The sequence below is a fragment of the Engystomops pustulosus genome, chromosome 3 (assembly GCF_040894005.1).
Source record: "Engystomops pustulosus chromosome 3, aEngPut4.maternal, whole genome shotgun sequence".
In the NCBI taxonomy this organism is placed as follows: Eukaryota; Metazoa; Chordata; class Amphibia; order Anura; family Leptodactylidae; genus Engystomops; species Engystomops pustulosus.
The window spans coordinates 34,518,078-34,539,053 of NC_092413.1; the positions used below are offsets into that span (position 1 = coordinate 34,518,078).

The 20,976-nt window shown below is 39.7% G+C and overlaps 1 protein-coding gene across 2 annotated transcripts in view; it reads left to right on the top strand.

Moving 5' to 3' along the window:
• The window catches only part of TASP1 (taspase 1), a 96,414-nt gene that overhangs the window by 6,052 nt on the left and 69,386 nt on the right, over window positions 1-20,976 (top strand). For both annotated transcript variants that reach the window (XM_072140449.1, XM_072140448.1), the window contains 6 exons: window positions 1,619-1,792; window positions 2,802-2,869; window positions 4,733-4,801; window positions 5,585-5,705; window positions 8,592-8,676; window positions 17,603-17,682. In XM_072140449.1, the coding sequence (XP_071996550.1) occupies window positions 1,648-1,792; window positions 2,802-2,869; window positions 4,733-4,801; window positions 5,585-5,705; window positions 8,592-8,676; window positions 17,603-17,682 (568 nt within the window). In that variant the 5' untranslated portion in view covers window positions 1,619-1,647. The remainder of the gene's footprint in view (window positions 1-1,618; window positions 1,793-2,801; window positions 2,870-4,732; window positions 4,802-5,584; window positions 5,706-8,591; window positions 8,677-17,602; window positions 17,683-20,976) is intronic.

Here is a 20,976-nt window from a genome sequence, read left to right on the forward strand (position 1 = left end):
ATTCTGGAATTGTAGGGGGGAATTTACTAAGCCAATGAAGAGGAATTAGCAGTTTGGCTGTTTGGACTAAGGTTGTGGCCAGGTTGTGTTTTCCTGGAGTCCAAGTTTTATTAGGTAACCATAGGAGTACACTACTCGGGGTGAGGTGCAAAGCTTGAGAGCAAATTTGATTAGTGATTCTAGAAACATCATTCCAAAACTTCTGGATACTTGGACAGTACCAAAAGATGTGGGTGTGCGATCCATTTTTATGTCCGCATCTCCAGCAATCTTCATTAGAGGATAGACCCATCTGTTTAAGAGTTTTTGGGGTTCTGTACCACCTTGTCATTAATTTATATGAATTCTCCTGAACTCTTACACATTTGGAGAATCCGTGTGAGTTTTTGTGTATTTTAGAAATCTCAGCATCACTAAATGTGACTCTTAAGTCTTTTTCCCAGTTGGCAATATAGTCAGGTTTTACATCACCCAAAGACTCTTCCAGTAATTTGTTATAGATAAAGGAGATCAGACCCTTAGGTTTAATTGGCTTACTCATCGTTTCCTCGATCCATGTTAAGCTATTGAGATTAAATGATTTGGCTGAAATTTGTCTCACAAAATTGTTTACTTCTAGCTTATGTAAGAAATGCAAATCTGGTAAAAGATTATCTAGATAGGTCAATAGTTTCTCCTGATTTTTTCCAGGATCTTTCCTGTTGGGATAGATTCCAATCTAGCCCAAATACCAGATAAATTGTTAGAGTGTGGTCTTATATGATAAGGGAGTAGGCGAGCTGGCATTGCTGGTGAAGGGGAAGAAAAGAGGGAGGTGTTGTTTCTTATCACAGTTAGGGTACCCCTAGTCAACAGGTTGTCTGTCGTTCCTCCCTGATTCTGAGTAATTCCCCAGGCCCATGCTAATTGGGAATCTGTGATATTCTTAAGTTCTATGTCTACTCTTAAATGTCTACCAAGAGGAGAATTGATCTGACACCACCTCTTGGAGTAGGTACTATTAACCAAAACTATTGGAGGTGAAAGCAGGGTAGAGGCACATTTTCTTTCCTGCTCTGACTCTCAGGGTTTTCCATTATTCCTGGAAAACCCATTTGAGCCATTTCAGAAACCAGCGGGTTTCTTCTTCCATCACAATCGCAGCACAGATGGTCCCCAACTTACACTCGACTTACAGATGACCGCTAGTTACAGAAGGACCTCACAGCCCAATATGACTTGGATGTTTTACTTTAGTCTCTGTAGTGATCAGTTGTAAAGTGTCTGTAATGAAGATGTATTGATAATCCTTGGTCCCATGACAAAAGCTCAAATTGTCACAGGGCCAAAATAAAATTTTGGATGGATCAACAATTAAAAAATATACCAGTACCAACTTACATACACATTCGACTTTAGAACAAACCTAAAGAACGTAACCCAGGGACTGCCTGTATAATGTAGGCTGTGGACATTCTGCAGCCACCAGAAAATTTCTAACACTTTATAAGAAGTCTTAATAGTCCACAAAATATGGTCTACTTGTACATCTCAAATATAAGTCACTTGTATGTATATTTTTCTTTAACCACTGGTAGATAACTTTCTAAAGTTTTGTTTTTGGGATGTTTATCTTCAGGACAACAATGATATCCTTGTGGTGTCATTATGGAGAAGGCTGTCAATTCATCAGAACCATTGCCTTCTAAATCATCTCAGGTTTCCAGTAAAAAAGAGACAGACTCAACCAAAGAAGTAGATTCTGGTAAATTACAGAAGGGAAAGCGAGTTGGGTTTGTTCTGGTGCATGCAGGTAAGTTGTAAATATAGTATGCAATGTAAAGCCGTCTGTAATGTATGTTTTGTTTTTTTTTCTTAAGTTCCTGAACCAGTGTTTTTTTTTTTTTTTTTTTTTTTTTTAATATTGCTTGGACCTCACAAATAAAAAAAAATAATAAATTTCAGGATGGCCTACTCAACAAGGGTCCAGCTCTTCAAAAACCTTTAATTTCTGGTCTGGTTCCTTAATGGCCTTTGACATTCAGGGGGCAGGAACAATCCATGTGATAACTTGGGCAATCCCTGTCCTCATCATTGATAATGAGGTTGGCTTAGCCATTACTCTTAGTCTACCGGCAAATCCATCTTTACACGTATCGCAGACAAAAGGGGGTAGGAGCTTCCAGACACATTTTAGTTATCTGAATGAAGTGTCAAAATGAGCACCTGGAACAGCAGTTGTATTTTGTATACTGAAAAGGTTAAATACTTTTCGGTTAAATATTTTCGGACTATAAGGTGCACCGGATTATAAAGCGCACCATCAATAAATGCCTGCTAAAACGTCTAGGTTCATATATAAGGCGCACCTGATTTTAAGGATGAATGACCACCAGGTGGCAGACCTGTGCACAGTTCAAGGCAGCTGTTGTCTGAAAGTACGGCTCATATATAAGGCGCACTGGACTATAAGGCGCACCATTGATTTCTGAGAAAATCAAAGGAATTTTTGTGCGCCTTACAGTCTGGAAAATACGGTACATTATTGTCATATAATCTTTGATAAGTTATGATCTTCAGAAGTTAGCACTACACCATTAAGGCTGCAGACGTAGTAGAACCGCAACAGAATTGACCTCAATGGTGTGCTGAACTCGGCTGGTTTAGCAACAAAGACTGCCCCAGCCGCAAACATGGGCTTGAATAGGACCATCTCTGAATTTTTGATTTGCCCTTCTAAACTGGTTGGATTTTGCAGCTTAAATATAGACTGTATGATGGAGACACATTACAAATGTCCATTTTTTTTTTCTAATGTGTAGGTGCAGGATATCACTCTGAATCGAAAGCTAAGGAATATAAACATGTTTGTAAAAGAGCTTGCAAAAAGGTAGGATTTCATCCTTGTTTCTGTATGGGAAAGACTGAGCTCAAGTTTCGGGTGTATTGGTGTTGCATGGGGAACCTATTTATTACTCTCCTCTTCATGGTTCATAAAGGGTCACAGTCAATACCAGTTGCCTAAAATTAGCATTCACTTTAAAAATTCCTATCAGCTTAGGTGGTCCGAATGGTTTTTATTTGTGTTCTTTTGACCCTATTTTTTTTTTTTTTGTTTCTGTTTTTACATACAAGCAATTGTTACATTAGTTTGTTCTGTCTTTTCACATGGCAGGAGAGGAAATAAGGTTGTCATGTGTACAAAAAATGCATACTTTTTTCCGTATATGTGTGTAATTCACTTACTCTTTGTAATTCCGATTGCACGCACATGCCAATGCGTTACACACCAGAGAAGTATGCGGTTTCATCTCTGTAAGGAATGAGTCTTTGAGCGCACCGGCCAGGGCCACTTTCCACTGCATTTTTTGTCTGACAACAGCATCTTTATTACATAACCTGCATTTTCATTAGTCTGTACTTGGCTCAGGAAAAAATGCATCCTTTGACTTGAGATGAATACCTAAAGCCCATGGTCAAAAATGTAATTTTAGGGGAAATGATTACTGCTGGCTTGCGCTGGAGCGGTGCAGTGTCTGAATTTCTCCCTTGTTCGAGAAGCCAGCTAAAAAAAGTAAACTTGGCAAATGAGGAGACAGATATGGCACGGGAGACGTTCAGGAGAATATTTATATGGAGCTGGGGAAGGATTTTGTAACGAGGACCGGCTTTTTATTACACCGCCCCTTCTTTTGTAAAGGCAATATTTCCTGTTCTTGCTCTTAAACGTGCGAGGAGCTTGACCTTCGTGCAGTGGCACGCTTCATCTTCATCCTTACCAATTTTTGTGATAACTTAAAGATGGATCACAGCTCTAAAAATCAAGATGTTAACATGCCAGACGTGCATAAATCTCAAGTCATGCATGCAATTCTTAGCTTTTCCAAATGTTTCCCAAATGTCATATTTTTTATTCAAGGAAAAAATGCTTTTTCTGTTTGATTTCTGTATACACAAAATATAAAGAAAAATTAAACTCAGCAGGTGGTTCCATATTGATGGCAACACTCCTCCCCGTATTTGGATGACATTTAGATAAGTCATCAACTGTATTTGGAAATAAATAGTAAAAAAAAACTGGGAGTGTATCAAAGATTTATTTATTTTTTCTTGCTAATTTAAACCAGCTTTTAAAACATCTGTTTGATTTTTATGTTGTTTTGTTTCAGATTTTTATACATTAGATTGAGTCAGCCATTTTTGCTAGCCATCCTAGCCATTTTGCTTAACAGCAGCAACATGTTCCTTTACAACTGTAGACTAGAGATGATTCAATAACCTATAGGGGAAAATATTGTGGGCATTCTCTGTGACCTTGGCAAAGTTTATTGTACAGTTAGAGGGTGGAAATGGGCTGTCGGCAGCACCATCTGTTTGCCCAAGTATCCAGCTGTGTGCAGGAGAGAGACGAGGGATGAGTGTTCCTCACCCTTTCCCTCTACATTGAAAGCCAAGCAGTCGGTGGCGTAATACAACAAAATAAATGGCATGCCCTATATTTTGCCGTACTTGGTCATGGTGTGGTGAGACAACATGTACTCGCCGCACTTAGACCAGGTGCCATTGACGTCTATGGGGACCGTGATTGGGCCGCAAATTGTGTGTCCAAATCATAATCCACCTACCGTGAAATGTCCTGCTATTTTATGTTTTTAACAGGTGTGTAGAAGGTATAGTCGTAACTAGCGCCCCTATCAATGTAGACCATTCATTGGTTGGTGTACTTCACATCCAATATTTTCTTCACTTTTAGGCCATTGAAAAACTACAAGCTGGGGATCTTGCCACAGATGCAGTCACTGCTGCTCTGGTGGAGTTGGAGGTATGTGTGATTATAGACCATACAGTGCGGGTCATTATATAATGTAGACAAGGGGTCCCGAAACCATTTTTGAGACTGGAATCGGTTGCACACAAGACAATTTTTCCAGTGATCGCAGAGTATGGGGGTATTGTCAGGTGATTTGTAGATGACAAACTGTAATATGGGGGAAAATCTGTGGGTGACACACCGATGGGGAGTATCTGTGAATGACTCGCTATTATGGGGAGGACCTGTGAATAGACCACTGTGGAGGAATTTGTGATGGCCCACTTTTATTAGGATCTCTGGATGTTCCACTTCAGCCAATCACGGCCTGGAATTAAAGGACATCAACCATCAGATTTACTGATGATAGATGTCCCAAACTTGCTCTTCCTTTTGTCTAGGGGATAACATCCCTTTTTGTATATCAAGGGAACAGACAGATTACCGAAATAAGGTTTTATAAAATATGCTCAGCAGACGTCGCAATAGGCAGGTGGGACCAGGTTGCAATAAATACAGAGGGGGCATACATACATTATAAGGTGGCGGAGCCCAGAGACACTCCAGTGACGTAGGATGGAGCGCCTCCAGCTCAATTTGAATATTTTTATACAGTCATAGGCTGTGGCCCACTGTGACCCACTGGTCATTAACGAAACTGTAAAGTGCCTTTGCCCTTTATTTACTTTCATTTGGCAACCCTTTGAAATGAATATAAACCAACGGGTGCTTCTCCGTTTTTCAACTTTATTTTGGGCTCACAATAAACCTTGTTGTTTGCCTCTTGTTCTTTAGGACTCCCCTTTCACAAATGCTGGAATGGGTTCAAATCTGAATCTACTCGGTGAAATCGAATGTGACGCCAGTATCATGGATGGAAAGTCTTTAAGTTTTGGAGCAGTGGGATCTTTAAGTGGTATGGTCTTTGTTTTATTTCTTTAGATCATCCTGAAAAGTAACCTATAAAACTGTAAAAGAGACTGGAATTGATACACTTTTCCACAGGATAGGGGGTTGGTTTGTTATCATTAAGGGGTCTGTATGACTACTATATGGAGAGTTCCCATAAAGCAATGTTTGGAGGCCATTGCGCCTGCTTGACCTGCCATTCTGATGGTATTGGGACATTCCCAATCTAGTTATTGATGAGGTGGTTTCGGTGGCTCCCATCAATCGGCAAAAACTTGATTCAAGTTTTCATTTTGACACTACAAGCACTATACAAATATTTTTTTTCATATTGTAGATTATTTTTAAAAAAATGATTTCTTTTAAAAACGGTTCACCTCATTATGGTGATGTGACATGTGTCTTTCTGCCAGATAGGCTACTGTTGTCCCAGGTGTGATGTCACAGAAGTAAAGTGGAAAAAATAACCTGTATGAAACCATTATAGGTCACAATAGCCAATTAGCATTCCCTAGACCATAAAATCCCAGCACCATATCTAACTGAAACTTACTTGTGACGTCACTACGATGTACCAAATGGTTACTCACAGGGGCGTGACTGACTGCTTGTGACATCACAAAAATTGACATGGGCTAGACTATCAATTAAGGAGCCATGCCTTAAGGGGTTGACCACTTTTTAATACATTTCTACCATTAGACATGTCTCTGCATGTATTTGTACCTGTTCTTTTGCCTCCTTTTAGAGCTTCAGCTTTTCCCTGTTCTCTGCATGCTGCCTTCTGCATCTATAAGCAGCTTCCTCTCTCACTTCTCAAACCCGTCCAAATGGCATCTGTCACTGTGCTTTCCTCTCACTGTCCATCTTTACTGACAGCACAGGAAGGATGGGGGTGGGCAGGATGAGTCATAATCTCTTGCTACAGCTCCTCCCATTCAGTAGATCTCTGACATGTATATGTAGAATCATGGAGAGTTTGCAGACAGCACATATGTAAGTATCAGGACTGCTGAATCACGTGATGTACATTCAGGGATTATTATTAAGGTAGTAAAGGCACATGGACAACTTGCGTAAAAGAGTGGAAAACCCCCTTTTGGTTATTTTGATAAAACAGGACTCTGGAGCACTCTGGTGCACTGATGTGTAAGATCTCTCTACTGCACACAGCACAACTCCATAACTGCAGTAGGATTTTTGCAGAAGCTTATAAAGCAGAGGGAGGAGCTATGCAGAAGTATATTGAAGAGATGTCACACACCAGTGCACCAAAGAGTGCAGTCCTAGAATATAAATGTGTTTTTCACAGTCCTGCTACTTACAATAGGTAGCTTCTACTGATTATTGTTTGTAGCTTTTTATGGGCAAAACTGCTGGAAGGCTCCCTTCAGTAGTAACATGTGTGGGAATGTTTCATTGTTGTTACGTCCTTTTTCTGTCGTTTCATTGTCACATCGGACTATTTGCTACTTGCTGCAATTTAATTGCTACAGTCACTTTACAGTTCCCACAATACCTCTTGAATTTTATTGGATGACAGCAAGCAGAAATCTTAAAAAAACAAAGAATTGATACATAATTGGAAACTGTATGAACATCATGAAAAGACTTTATTTGTTGTAACATTTTTATATAGCTCTTAAAGAGAACTGGGTTTTACTCAATTAAACCACTAGTCCCCTAAATGTCCTCATATCCTTTCTTGAAATCTTTCTTATGTCAAATCTCTCCTATTTACCTATAAAAAATCATCTCCAAAGTCAGGCAAATATGACTCCTCTCATTATCACGTGAGATGAGTCAAGTTCAGAGGTTGCAGGGGTATTCTCGCTTAAGATGCCCCTTTCTTTGGTTCTATAATACTTAGAAACAAACTGGTGTCGTATTATAGATAAGAATCTCATCTTTCAGATCACATCAGGCTTTTGGTTCTGTGATCTACATATGTGGACATACTGGCAGTTAAAAAATAGGCAACTGGATATTGATCTGCAACTTTTCAAATATGTCTAACTCCCCGTATCTCTGGTTCTGTAGCCATGCATTTTACATTATGAAGGATGGGATTCGTATCTTTAATATGGCATAAAATGCATGTTTCTGGGTAGTATAGAACCAAAGATGGTGGCTTCTGAAGTGACACTAATCCTGCAACCACTAAACTTGACTCGTGTCATATTTACCGGACTCTGGGGGAGATTTTTTTTAATAGGTAAACCTGTGAGATTTCACATAAAAGGGGGAATTCTAGAAGGCCATTTCATACCCTACCAGAGGGGGTTAGTAGTTATGTGGGGTAAAACATGCTTTCGCTTTAAAAAGTGCATTGTAAGGGTTTTAAATCAATCCTTTACGATCAAAGTAATGGAGGTTTCCTTGAAATAGGTGTAATCCTCATCACACTTTTTTGGTGTTTTACAAGCTTCAACTTAAATGAATTTCACCCCATGTCGGCTTTGTTGAGCAAGTTTCATGTATAAGGTCAGCTGGAATCGGACAAAACAGTTTACACCGCTCTTTTCTCCCAATGTGAACATAATTGAGTTCATGCACATGGTCCTAGGGGCTGGAAGAGATCTACATATATGATGTCAGTGAGAATAATCAGGAAATGAAAACATGGCTGAACCTTCTAATCCTTAATAAATTGAATTTATTTTGTAGGCCCCATTTGAATTGGTTCACCTTTTGCTTTTGGCTCCATTTGAGTTTGTGTTGGTAAAAGGAATAAAACATGAAACTTACCACATGTGATAAATTCAATATTTAGTTCTAAAATAAATGATGTATAAAATGTGTGTATATATGTATATATTTTATATATATTATCTATATCTGTGTGTTAAATATATGATAATGTGTTAGATTTTGATGTATTATTCTTTTTTAGGAATCAAAAATCCAGTTCTGGCAGCAAACAAGTTACTGTTTGAAGGACAAAAGGGAAAACTCTCTGCTGGCAGAATCCCACCTTGGTAATTATACGCTTGAGTCTATGGGGTTTCAAAGGGATGTTCACTGCAAAGAAAGGTAACCGCATTGTGACATATAGTAATAATAATAAATTCTTTCAATGGTTCCCCAGATTACATATAATGATTTGCATACTTATTTCATAACTACTACTGGAGTCATGCCATAATCCATTCGTACTGTTTTAAGAATTTTTATTACAAAAGACCTTGAGGCCATCTTCACAGGATTAGATCTGGTGACACAGATATATCTCCAAAATGAAGTTGCAATGCTGCTTCTTGCTCTCCGCATCCCCAATGTGAAAAGTGTAGAGTTGTTCTATTTTTATAACTAGAATAGAAGTGAGAGGGAGGTACACAAGCAACAAACAAGGTGTGATTGACAACTTATCTGATTGACCTCTGTGAGAGTAAGGCTAGGTTTACACCTCATTTATTTGCCTTACTTTGCTTCTGACGTTTCCTTACAACATATGGCACAGACGTATCCCCGTATCCCACTGTATGCCTATACAGTGGGATACGTCACCTGGGGACCCCCCCCAGGGGGAGGTGTGTACAGCACATCTTTTTGGGACACACCGTTCATCGGCATCACCGCGTCCTCCCTCCTGCCGAGCTGCAGGATGAAAAGACGTAGCTTGCTCCGTCTTTCCATCCTGCAGTTTTTTTGATGTGCAGGAGGCATAGTGGCCAGACGTACACAACAACTATGCCGCCATCTGTCACTAATTGTCAATGTATACGCTAAACGTATACGTCGGGTGCCTTAGGCTACGTTCATATCTCTTTTTAGTCCTCCTTTCTACTGATACATCATGTGGATTCCTTTCTGGAGGAACTTGTGATGTTCCTCACATCCTGTGGCTGCGCCCTCAAAGTAGCCTGTCTTCTGCTGTGAGCTTTCAAAGAAGATGGCGCCTGGTTCACCCCACCTACTCAGACACCAGTAAGGGGATACAGGAGTTAGAAGAAGAGGAGATGGGGTGAGTGGCACAGGGGGAGGGGGATATCTTTATATAAATGCTATGGTCACAATTAAAATTATTTAACATCAAGGTAGCCAACCCCTTTCGGGAAGAAAGTAATCTTCGATCACTTGTAGACCGAAGAGCACGGGCTGAGCAATGCACTGAGAAAGGAGAAGAGAGTTAGGAACGTGCAGCACTGTGCAGAGCTTTGTGGATGAGGGTGATTAATTTGAATGTGGAAGGTGATTGGCAGCCAATGCAGTGACTGACACACAGTGGAGGCAAGTGCCAATGTTCAGGGTATCTCCAGGAGATGTCACTGTCCTTGGGGACCTTCCAGAGCTTACGCTCTGTTGACGCTGGGTGTGAAATCTATACTTTGTATCCATCCCTCTTAGTCTATTATGGCCTCCACTGAGCATATATGGCGCTCAGTGGGATGAAGCAGGATGGGAAAATATGCAGGACTGAAAGTAAACACTGAGCTTAGGCCATATATGGATACTTTCAGCATATATACGCAGAGAGATTTCTTTGCGTATACACTGAATGTATGCATAAAACATACAGGGCTACATGATATGCCATAGATGTCTATTTAAGATATTTTTCAGGTTTGTATTTTTTTCAATGGCTCAGAATAGCATAACAAGTAAATAAAATACGTCTGTGAGGGGCTATTCCTGTTCTTACGCATACCTGCCCCCCTGTAGCCCCATGATGCCTAGGAGAGGCACAGTGTTTATATCATTGCTGGAAGCTCATTTCACTTTTCAGCTTCACTATTGTCTTACTTTCTTTTTTCCCTGTTCATGTAAGATTGCAAGAGCAAAAGTGTTGACGCAGCATTGGTGAAACGGTCATTGTGACACTGGAACAAAACAATAACAAAAGTTTCAAATTCTATTTGTGGGCGTTGTTTTTTTTTCCTAATTCAAAAACTGCAGATATTTTTTGGTATTTTTTTAATTAAAAATCAAACGGCAATTCCTTATTTTGATGTTTGTAAGGCCAATGAATAACAAGTTATTCCGTCATTTCCACTTAGTTTTGTGGAAGTAGCAAATGTGTGATCTGCTCTTTTCATCCCGGGAACATCTTGTTCCCCGGTTATCAGAAGTATTAATTACCCTGTCTCTTGCACTTTATATGGATAGTTTTGACATTACTAATTTAATTTGTCTGTTCTGCTTTGGGCAACAAGAGTCAATCCAACTTAAAAACAAATGATACTATTTTAGCAAAGAATCCTCTGCGCTGTTTTTTAACAGCATTTGGCTTGCGCTTCGGTTCTTTCCTTTTGTAGTGGTGAACAGGGATTTCTTCAAACAGATGACTTTAGTGTTTAGGGATTGCATGCACTGACATTGAAGATATTAGCCAATTAATCCTCTTGTGCGCTGACCGCATTTCTTTCTTGAAATGTAAGTTTGCTCCTAAATTAAACTGTTTTGTCAGAGTTTTATATATATTTTTTTCCTTTCCCTTATTACCCAATATACTTTACCAAATAATTTTAATGTTACAATACCTTCTCTGCTTTGATCAGGACTGCAATCAAAAGACAAAGTATTGGAAAGCACATGATATCATTCTGATGCTTCTGATCTGTTGCCCAATTCAGAACAACTGCCAGAACAAAAAACACGAGCAGAGAATTTCTTAGCAATCAGCAAAGCGTTCCGAGAAACCCGTTGCAATCGGTTTATAGTAAGAGTTTTGCATTAACCTTTCCTTTATACATAAAACTATCAGCACAGTCTCTCTACGAGGTGGCCAGGGAAAACATAGCTCTTTTTACTTTGTAAAATACTGCTTGATATTTAATATTCTTACAATGGAACCCAAAAAGTCAGATTGTTCCAAAATAAAATGAACAAAACATGGATCGGCACATTGTTATATATCCACCTCTTTAGGTTTAGTTATAATGGATGGTTTGCTCACATGTATTCTCATTTTTTCCATCTATCTCCTTTTTTTTTTTTTTTTTTTTAGGTAAATGTCATATTTATCTCGTATAACCCACAATGTATAATGACTGTTCTGACATCTGGGGGATTGAGAAAACAATATTAGGAAATTGTCATCACTATATTGGGGCTTAGAAGAAATTCTCTACTAACAGAAGTTTTTTATCTTGAATTCACGGGCGCATCTGTGTATGACCCACAAATTCGTACATCATTTTAACAAGGTCATATTTTGGCACTGAAAAAGTTTGCAGCATGAACACTACCACGTTCTAAAATCAATTCAGTACCTATTGAATCAAACTCTCCTCAAAAGGCAACCCCCCCTTTACATCAATGCATGGCTTACTAGAAGCCTAGTTATACGATGCGGGATAACAGCCAAACCAGTAGGTCTTTTCTAAAAGGCACAGATTCCCAACCGTTGACGTGTTTTTTTTTCAAAGTGCTTGCTTCTCGTCGGGACAGTATAGGGAACTGATCTGGCTAGATGAGAGGCAATCAACATACATCCCAGACAAAACTATAAAAGTGGCATGAAAGGGCAAAATCTCCATAAGGAGTTTAGTTTCTTCCCTGACCAGAGTGTATGGAATGTGTTTAAATATTTTAATGCAAAAGCATATACAGGTTACAAGGACACCCAACTTACAGACCACCCCTAGTTACAGATGGACTCCTCTCCCCACTGTGACCTCTGGCGAGGCTCTCTGGATATTCATTAGATCAGCTGTAAGGTGTCTAATGAAGCTTTATTGATAATCCTTATTCCCATGACAGCAAAACATTTTGAAAATCCAGTTGTCGGAGGGACAAAAAATTGTTGACTGTAGAATATAGAATATGTTGAATATACATTTTCCCAACTTGCATACAAATTCAATATAAAAACAACCTAAAGAACCTGTACTGTTAATTTTTTTCTCTCGTTATGGAGATCCCATGGGTTGACAAACCCTTCAGTACAGCTGCTGTCATTGCACCACTCCAGCACCCCTCCAGCACAAGCCTAGACCTGAGGAAGCACTTGTAGGAGTGTGAAACGCGTTGTCCAAAATATCTCTGAATAAAAGGAAACCTTTTACCCCTGATGACCAGCGCCTTTCTGACGTCCCATTTTTACACATGGGGTGGCACAACTTAGTAAAACTGGAGCTGAAAAGGACTTGGGGGTATTGGTAAACTTAATTTTAGTGACCAGAGCCAGGCGGCTGCTGCTAAAGCAAATAAAATTATGGGATGTATCAAGAGAGGAATAGATTCTCATGATAAGGATATAGTTTTGCCCTTTTACAAATCCCTGGTCAGACCACACATGGAATATTGTGTACAGTTTTGGGCACCAGTGTATAAAAGGATATAATAGAGCTGGAACAGGTGCAGAGGAGAGCAACCAGGATTATCAGGGGAATGGGAGGATTAGAATACACTGACAGATTACAAAATTTGGGATTATTCAGTTTAGAAAAAAGACGACTGAGGGGAGACCTCATTACAATGTACAAATACCTGAACGGGACAGTACAAGGATCTCTCCAAAGATCTTTTTATACCTAGGCCTGTGACCAGGACAAGGGGGCATCCTCTACGCCTAGAGGAGAGGCGATTCTACCATCACCATAGACAAAGGTTCTTTACTGTAAGAGCAGTGAGACTATGGAACTCTCTGCCGCAGGAGGTTGTTATGGCGGACTCTATGTACATGTTCAAGAGAGGCCTGGATGACTTTCTGGAGAGAAAAAATATCACGGGTTATGGGGATAAAACATTTATTTAATTCTTAAAGGTTGGACTTGATGGACTTGCGTCTCCTTCCAGCCTTATATACTCCGATCTATCCATTAATTGATCTTCTGTCTCTCTTCTACTGTATGTATCTATTCTCTTTCATCTATATAGCTATCTATCTATAATCTACTTTATAGTTATGAATCTATAAATCTATCATCTATCTATGAATCTTATCACCTCTCATATTTATCTTCTATCTTCAATCTACCTATAATCTGTCTATCTCCTATAATGTGCTCCTACAGTCCCATATCACAGATTGTAGTTTACAAACAGTACTAAGGTAAGGCAAAGTGCTATTATTGTGCAGGGCTAAATTACTGAATGTGCCTATTCATGACATAAATTTATTTTGGGGGACCACTTTCAGTTTTGCCCAGGGCCCCACTTTATCTAAAAATGGCCCTGTATATGATCTATAGTGTTGCATTTAGTGTACCAGTGTATTGTATATTATAAAAAGGACCGCACACTGGCACGTTACGAACATTAAGATATAAAAACTCACTGCCTTTTAAAGGGGGGTAGTAAAATATACAAAAATTGACAAGTGCTGCATCCTTAAAGGCTTAAAACGCTTACCCCTGTGCTATGACCCATCTTGACCATATCACCAATGAGCACCATCGAGGACAGGGTAGAAGTTTTGTGAAAATAATTATGGCACATGAAAACCAATCTGGTTGCTTCACTGTTTTTTTTTTTTTTTTTTTGGCATTGCAAATACATTCACAGACCATGCCAGGTGTGCAAACAATACGTATTTCTTTCTTAAAAAATGCCCTCAAAAGTGCCTCTGTCTCTTAATAGTAATAATAGTTCAGTAGTAACTACAGATCATTAGTAAATAAAATGCAGAATCCGTGTGTCAGCACGTTTTGTGTCTGAAGAGGCCAGTGTCTTTCCAAAAACATTGGCAGTATTGGCCTTACATTTCATCACTACGAGTCCACGCCGGGAGGAGACGAGTGCCAGCTTTGGATTACTGTGCCAGTACAATGACTGACCTATGCTGTCAGCAGTCACTGAGCCCCCTATGTCCTGGATCGCTGCATATTTAACAGATAATACATCTTTTTCAGAGACGACCTCAGCTTTTCGCTATGCTCAGTAACATTTTGAACTTGTAGATGCCAGTAGACATAACTGTGGGATGTTAAAATCTCACAGAGTAAACTTCAGTAAATGCTTGGCTGTGCAATATGTCCCAGAATCATAAATCTCTAACAAACCTAATTCAGAATGCGTTTTTCGAGGATTAAAGCAGAAGACGTGTGATAGAGGCTTAATAAGCTAAAGTATGTATAGATTTGCCGTTTCTTTGGGCCATAGGTTGGGTCACCATGTTTTTTCTTCTATCATCACGGTTAAACACTTGAATATTGATCTGCCATCTATATTGTTTGTTGTCGAAAATTGGAATCTAAATGAACTTGAACCAAAGAGGACAGGGGCAGATGTCACCCATTTTTTTTATTTTTATCAAACATTTGTTAGATCTTATAAAATTTACAACCAATAGTATCAATACACGCATCTTATGGCATAGCAAAACAGTTTATTGAAAACACATTGGGGCTAATTTACGAAGGGTCCGCGGTCCGCACTATCATCGGAATATGATAGATTTCCGATGTGCGCCGCATTTAGAATTGCTTTTTGTCGCACGTAATCGGGTTTTGGCGCATCGGCACTGGCTTTCACGCAAATCGGGGGGCAGGCTGTTGGGAAATCCGACGGATTCGGACAATCTCAATTTGTGTCGCAAGACATGCATTCACTTACACCGGGAAGAAGAAGGTGAATTCCGGCGGACCTCAGCGGGGAAGCCACGCATGCAGGATTTAGGGCGCACGATCTAGGTGAATCACGGCAGACTTCATCTTCGTCGGACTGTCCGGATCGGGGATCGCGACAGCACCGGGTAAGTAAATGTGCCCCATTATTTGACACTCGGGAAGCAGTCACATTGGCACTACATTTACCTAATTCATACAACATAGTCGCTATCGTGAATCCCACTCCTATTCAGAGAACATCAGGATTCATGCCAACATGAAAGGAAGGAACCAATCCCACCTTTCACCTGGATATAGGAAATTTGATTGGCCATCCCCAGATAAGCTATTCGTAAAGATATTAAAAAATGCAAGGGAGATGTGCATTTGGTGGTGAGAACAAGTTCTTAACAAAGGGTTCCAAGCTGTTTTTGCCACTGAATATAGGACTCTCGTTCCAACAGATATCAAACCTACATATCCATTACTGTTGGCTCATACACATAAAAGCCATAAAACTCAGAACAGTTCCCATGCCTGCCGTGTATATGGTTCCGGTAGCTTTTATTGTTATCATAAGCATTTGAAGGGACTATACATGCATGGCACACAGGGCACAGACCCTGAATCTATTGTTTGGTGCCTATGAAGTACACAACTGTTTATCAGCTGGCCTTGCAGAAGGTTGTGGAAGATGAATATTAACACCTTATGCTTTTGTTCTCTGTAAGATGAACTACCCGCAAAGTTGTTTGACTACAGGATATTCCACCATCCCCATTCAGATAAGAGCCAGGAGCAAACAGGCGTTTGGCCGACATTTCTTCTGATGTAAAGACCAGCTTTTTAGACCTAATTTTTATCTTTGCTAGTCCAGAGCCACGTGACCGTGGACTGGTCCATCAATCCTGCGCTGTATGCTGGCCAGTTTGCACATTGATGATTTGGTGCTGCTGTTTTGTGCAGAAGAAGAGACTCCTTGCATTATGTCACTATTATGGTCTGAATCCTGTCCTCAGTAATGTATTTGTTCTATGAAAACTGTCCAGCGCATGGTCCGGAAGTCATGGACCACTCTGGCCAAAGTAAGGCAGAACTTGACCTGTCACCACTACAGTTATATCTGGGTGTTACCAGTTTCGGGTTTGTTAGAATACAGCTTTTTACTTACAACAGTAAAGAGCAGAGATTTGACACAACATATATGAGAAGTTGCAGATCTTTTTATATAGTGATTAACCTTTGGAAACCTAAAACTTTCAGCCCTGTAGGCACACAAGCCTGGGATTGAGACTGGGTACTTTATAGTTTGCTGTAATATGGATAGTAATTGAGTTGTAGCGCTAAATGCCACTAACATGAGATATAGTATTGAGGGATTTATTGCTAACATAGGTCGACAGTGCAGTAATTTAATCACAAGGTCTCAGATACTCCAATTACCCTTTGATTTGGTCTGAATAAATATACACAATGTTTATGTATGTTGGATAGGAGGGTGTCTGGTGGACCACGCTTGGTTGACTGCTATGTATAAAACAGCTGTAGTCTGTCTAGAGATGCCTTTTATAATAGGACCCCAGGAAAAAGGCACTTATCTCAATGTTTCAGAGCACTAGTAATTCTCTGTACTTACTCTGAAAATTCTATATAGTATAGTTTATGAATCTGATGCATCCATCCAATTCAGCTTCACATCCTGCAGTATTGATGAGACAATAGAATTGTCAAAAATTCTACTGATAATAATTTTTTATATAGCGCACACAGAGGGCAGATACACTGCACTTACATCAATCTTCGTTCTGAGCATGCAGATGTTGAAATTGAGACTAACAAAATGTCCAGGGACTGGTGAAGCCTTAATCTTTGGTACATGGCAATCCCCGACAGGAACCCCCCAATAATGATTGTTTAAAGGGAACCTACCACCACGAATCTACCTATAAAGGTACATCGGGTGGAAGGTGGATCTATAGGACGTGAGGATAGCCTAAGCCGGAGCTGCGCAGACGCGGCCTGCTGTTCTGCGCATGCGCAGACAGCAGGTTTGTTGGACGAGGGCGCGCAGCTATGAGGATCTGCGTGCCAAAAATTCTGGGTAAGAGGAACAAAGAGGCTACTGGGGCGTGGAGTAGCCGCGCCGTGTAGCTTCTGCACGGGCTACTCCACGCCCCAGTAGCAGCTTTAGAAAATTTACGTATTCTGATAATAAAAGTTATCAAAAAAGTGCGGGACGTCAGGATTAGCCCTTAAAAGGGCTATCCTCACGGCCTATAGATCCTCCTACCACCTGATCTACCTTTTAAAAGTAGATTTACCACAGCACAGCTCCGTATATTTTGTATTGCCTTGAATGGGACAGGGCTGCTGTGGCAAGAAATAATTAGAATTTTTTTTTTATTTATTTCAGCTTTTTAGTTGGAGATGGTGCTTTTAAATGGTCTGTAGATCATGGGATACCAACCTGCCCGCAAGACATCATGGCTACAAGTGAGTTCATTATGTTTTGGGATTCTATCTACCATTATTTATTTATAATAATTGAATTATTTGGTATTATGCAAAAAAAGGGTATGATTTGTGACTGTAATGAAGATATACTAAGATGTTAAAGGGAACCTGTTATCAGGAGGGTAATTTTTACATGATGCCAGGTTGTAATAGCCCCTTACGTGTTGATTTCAAATATGCCTTTTTGGTGCATCTGAATAATTCCACAGCTTTTTAATCTTTTCTTTAACATTACCTGGCTCCCTGCCAGCCGTGTGTGAAGAGTCCCAAATGGCACAAGTAGTCTTCTCCTTAATTTCTCCTCCCTCCTCATCACTCATTGCCCTCCCCCTCCATCAGTCTCTTCTCCGCTCATGTCAGCTCATTCTTCATCATATCATCAACAATTCTCATTTGAAAAACTTATGAACTACATAGATTTTTGAAAACTACAAATTGACGAGATAATATAAATTTTATGAATGGATAATTCTAAGTGTTTACATGAGAAGTAACGTGTCTTTTCTTGCCTCACGGACCGATGTGTATTTAAACCTACCTTGTTATAATTCATGTATATGCTATATAAACTGATGAAAAGTCTGGTGTGGACTTCAAATGCATCTTATCTGTGTTTTTAATACAATAAAGCTAATCTTTTAAAGACAAGACTCTCTCTGGACATATGAGTAGCTGGTGCCAAATGTGAAGGAGAACTTTTATACGATAGGGGGCCGAAGTCATCTGGGATCTCTTCACTGCATGCAGCCAAGACCCTTTTCCTCTGCTCTGAGTAAGAGCTGCAGCAGCTTCTGGTTAGATATTGCATCACGGGGAAGTGGCTGGTGAGTAGTTTGAGTCCAAAGAAAAAGCAGTGTGAGGACATTCCCCTAGTTCTCCAAGTTCAGCTGCAATATTGGAATATAAATGAATTTCTCAAAGTCCTAAATCAAAGAACTAACAGTACTGGATCATAAGTCCCTGACATAAACTCTAAAATTTGCCTCTGTATGGCTGTACAGTAGCATTTGTCAGTCGTTTGCCATAATGTAAAGGGAAAACTACTTTTGTGCTAGTCGAATATATTGGAAAGCATAGTTTTCTTAGTTTTTTGTAGCTAAAAAAAGGTCATGCCACCCTAAAGAGAGTCTGTCATCTCTGTTTGTGGCCATTACTTTGCTACACAGGGAATACAGAATAGGCATAGATAGTACTGCCTCCCTGTCTCGGCCTGTGTGGGGAGTCCTACCGCTCAGGACTAAGCAGGGGACATGGCTGCTGGCCTCGTATATAAATATTGTAGCTTGTAGAGTTATGTCGAAGAAACTGGAGATCTTTATAACAAACTAAAACCTTGGAAACTCAATGTAAAGGTGACCCAGAGGTTTAATGAAAACGGATTAACTGTGTATTTAAGGCATTACTGTCTGGCTTCCTTCAAATATAGGCATGAAAACTATGTGCTTAGGATGCCATTGCTGTTCGGTAGTCTAAAATGCAGAACATATGTAGATGGATGGAGCCTTTTCCCTGGAAGTAAAGTGTTATGGTCTGTCCATGTTGGAGGCACCATAGACGATAGCATATTTAAGCTGTGCAGGTGGTGGTTGTGCCCCAGATGATTCTGGCTCCCTGTTGCAATGTACTTTGTGTTTTAAGACACCATTTACCGCTATCTTTTCAAGGCTTAGATAAATGCTAATTATAAGAGAATATTTCCATTGGTCCTGCCAACTATTGAAGCGGCAATTGAGTGTTCTTTTCTTCTTATTTAAGAACCTTTTTTTTAAAATGTTTAACAAAGTTGCATAAATCAACCATGCAAATGATAATAGTAAACTTTGTAATTTACTTTATTCAAGAAAAATGTTCCTGTGTCCTTATTTTGCCCCTTATCTCTTTGCTGTGTGCTTTTAAGATACACTGCTCACTGCAGGAGAAAGAAGGAAGAGGAAAAAAACTAAAACATTTTCTTCAAAGGTTTTGTTATCCTGTCAGGAACATATTCCCATTAGTTCAACTACTGCTTAAGCAGTCATTATTTGGCAGGGCCTTATAACTGTCTGTGTATGAAGGGGCACCCTTACTTTCCAGATCACAAAGAAGGATCTATATAACATCCTTAATATTTTGTTGTAATGGAAGCCAACCTTCTAAGAACCACATAGTGTTAGAGTATCAAAAGCTGCATTCATCCTTAAAGGACAACCACAACCAAGATTAAGGTTTGTAAATCAAGGACACTTAAATGCAGGTGTGTGCTCCCTCTGGGAAGATCTGCTCTTTTAGCTTTTTAAGCTCTTGATTTTAAATGTTTAAAAAATTATGCAAATGAGCCTGTGGGGCTCCAGGCTTAATAGATGTCATTGTCCCTTAGGATCATTTGCATATTTTGATCAAACTTTTTTTTTTCGTAAAAAAAAAAAGGGCTTAAAGGGGTATTCTCGTCTGGGCACTCACATTCAGTTTCACTAATCTTCCATATATAAACATTTCTTTAATTGGATGTTATTAAAAAAAATGTTCCTGTGTGAAGATAATTTCCTATAAACATAGCCATGTTGTCCCTTAGAAACGAGATGGCTTCCTCGGATACGACCACTTCACGCTCTGGCAGCGGTGGCCAGACTTGGGCCATAGAGTCCTGCCTGACCTCCTGGATTCAATGATCATTACCACAGGACTGATGTGGGACCTGCAGTAACTCCCGGACATTTCATATACAAAAACCTTTTTGTTTATCTGTGCAATCTCTCAGGCAGAGGTGGCCGTATCCGAGGAAGCCATCTGGTTTCTAAGGGACAAAATGACTACATTTATGAGAAATTATCTTCACACAGGAACAATTTTTTTAATAACATCTAATTGAAGAAATGTTTATATATGGCAAATTTATCAAACTGAATGTGAATGCCCAGACGAGAATACCCCTTTAAGAATCTAAAGGCAAAACGGATTCTGACAGAGGGGAACACACCCGCATGTAAGTTTGTTTGGTTAAAAACCTTCATTGTGCTGGTAGATGTTGTCAAATAACATCTTGGCTTTCTTCCATAAACATTGTCATTGTCTCTGGGTTGTCTTGGTAATTTAATCAGCTCCGATCTATGTGAAGGTGAGAGAAACCATGCCAGACAGCTTCCTTCTCCAAACTTGTCGGGCATTAGTCAAACAAACCATTTCAAGATCAAGTATCCAAACTATAACCCAAAGCCTACTTATTTATCCTAAAGTGCCAAAATGGCAATTTAAAGGAAAACTGTTGGCAGAAAATGACCTAATAAACCACCACCA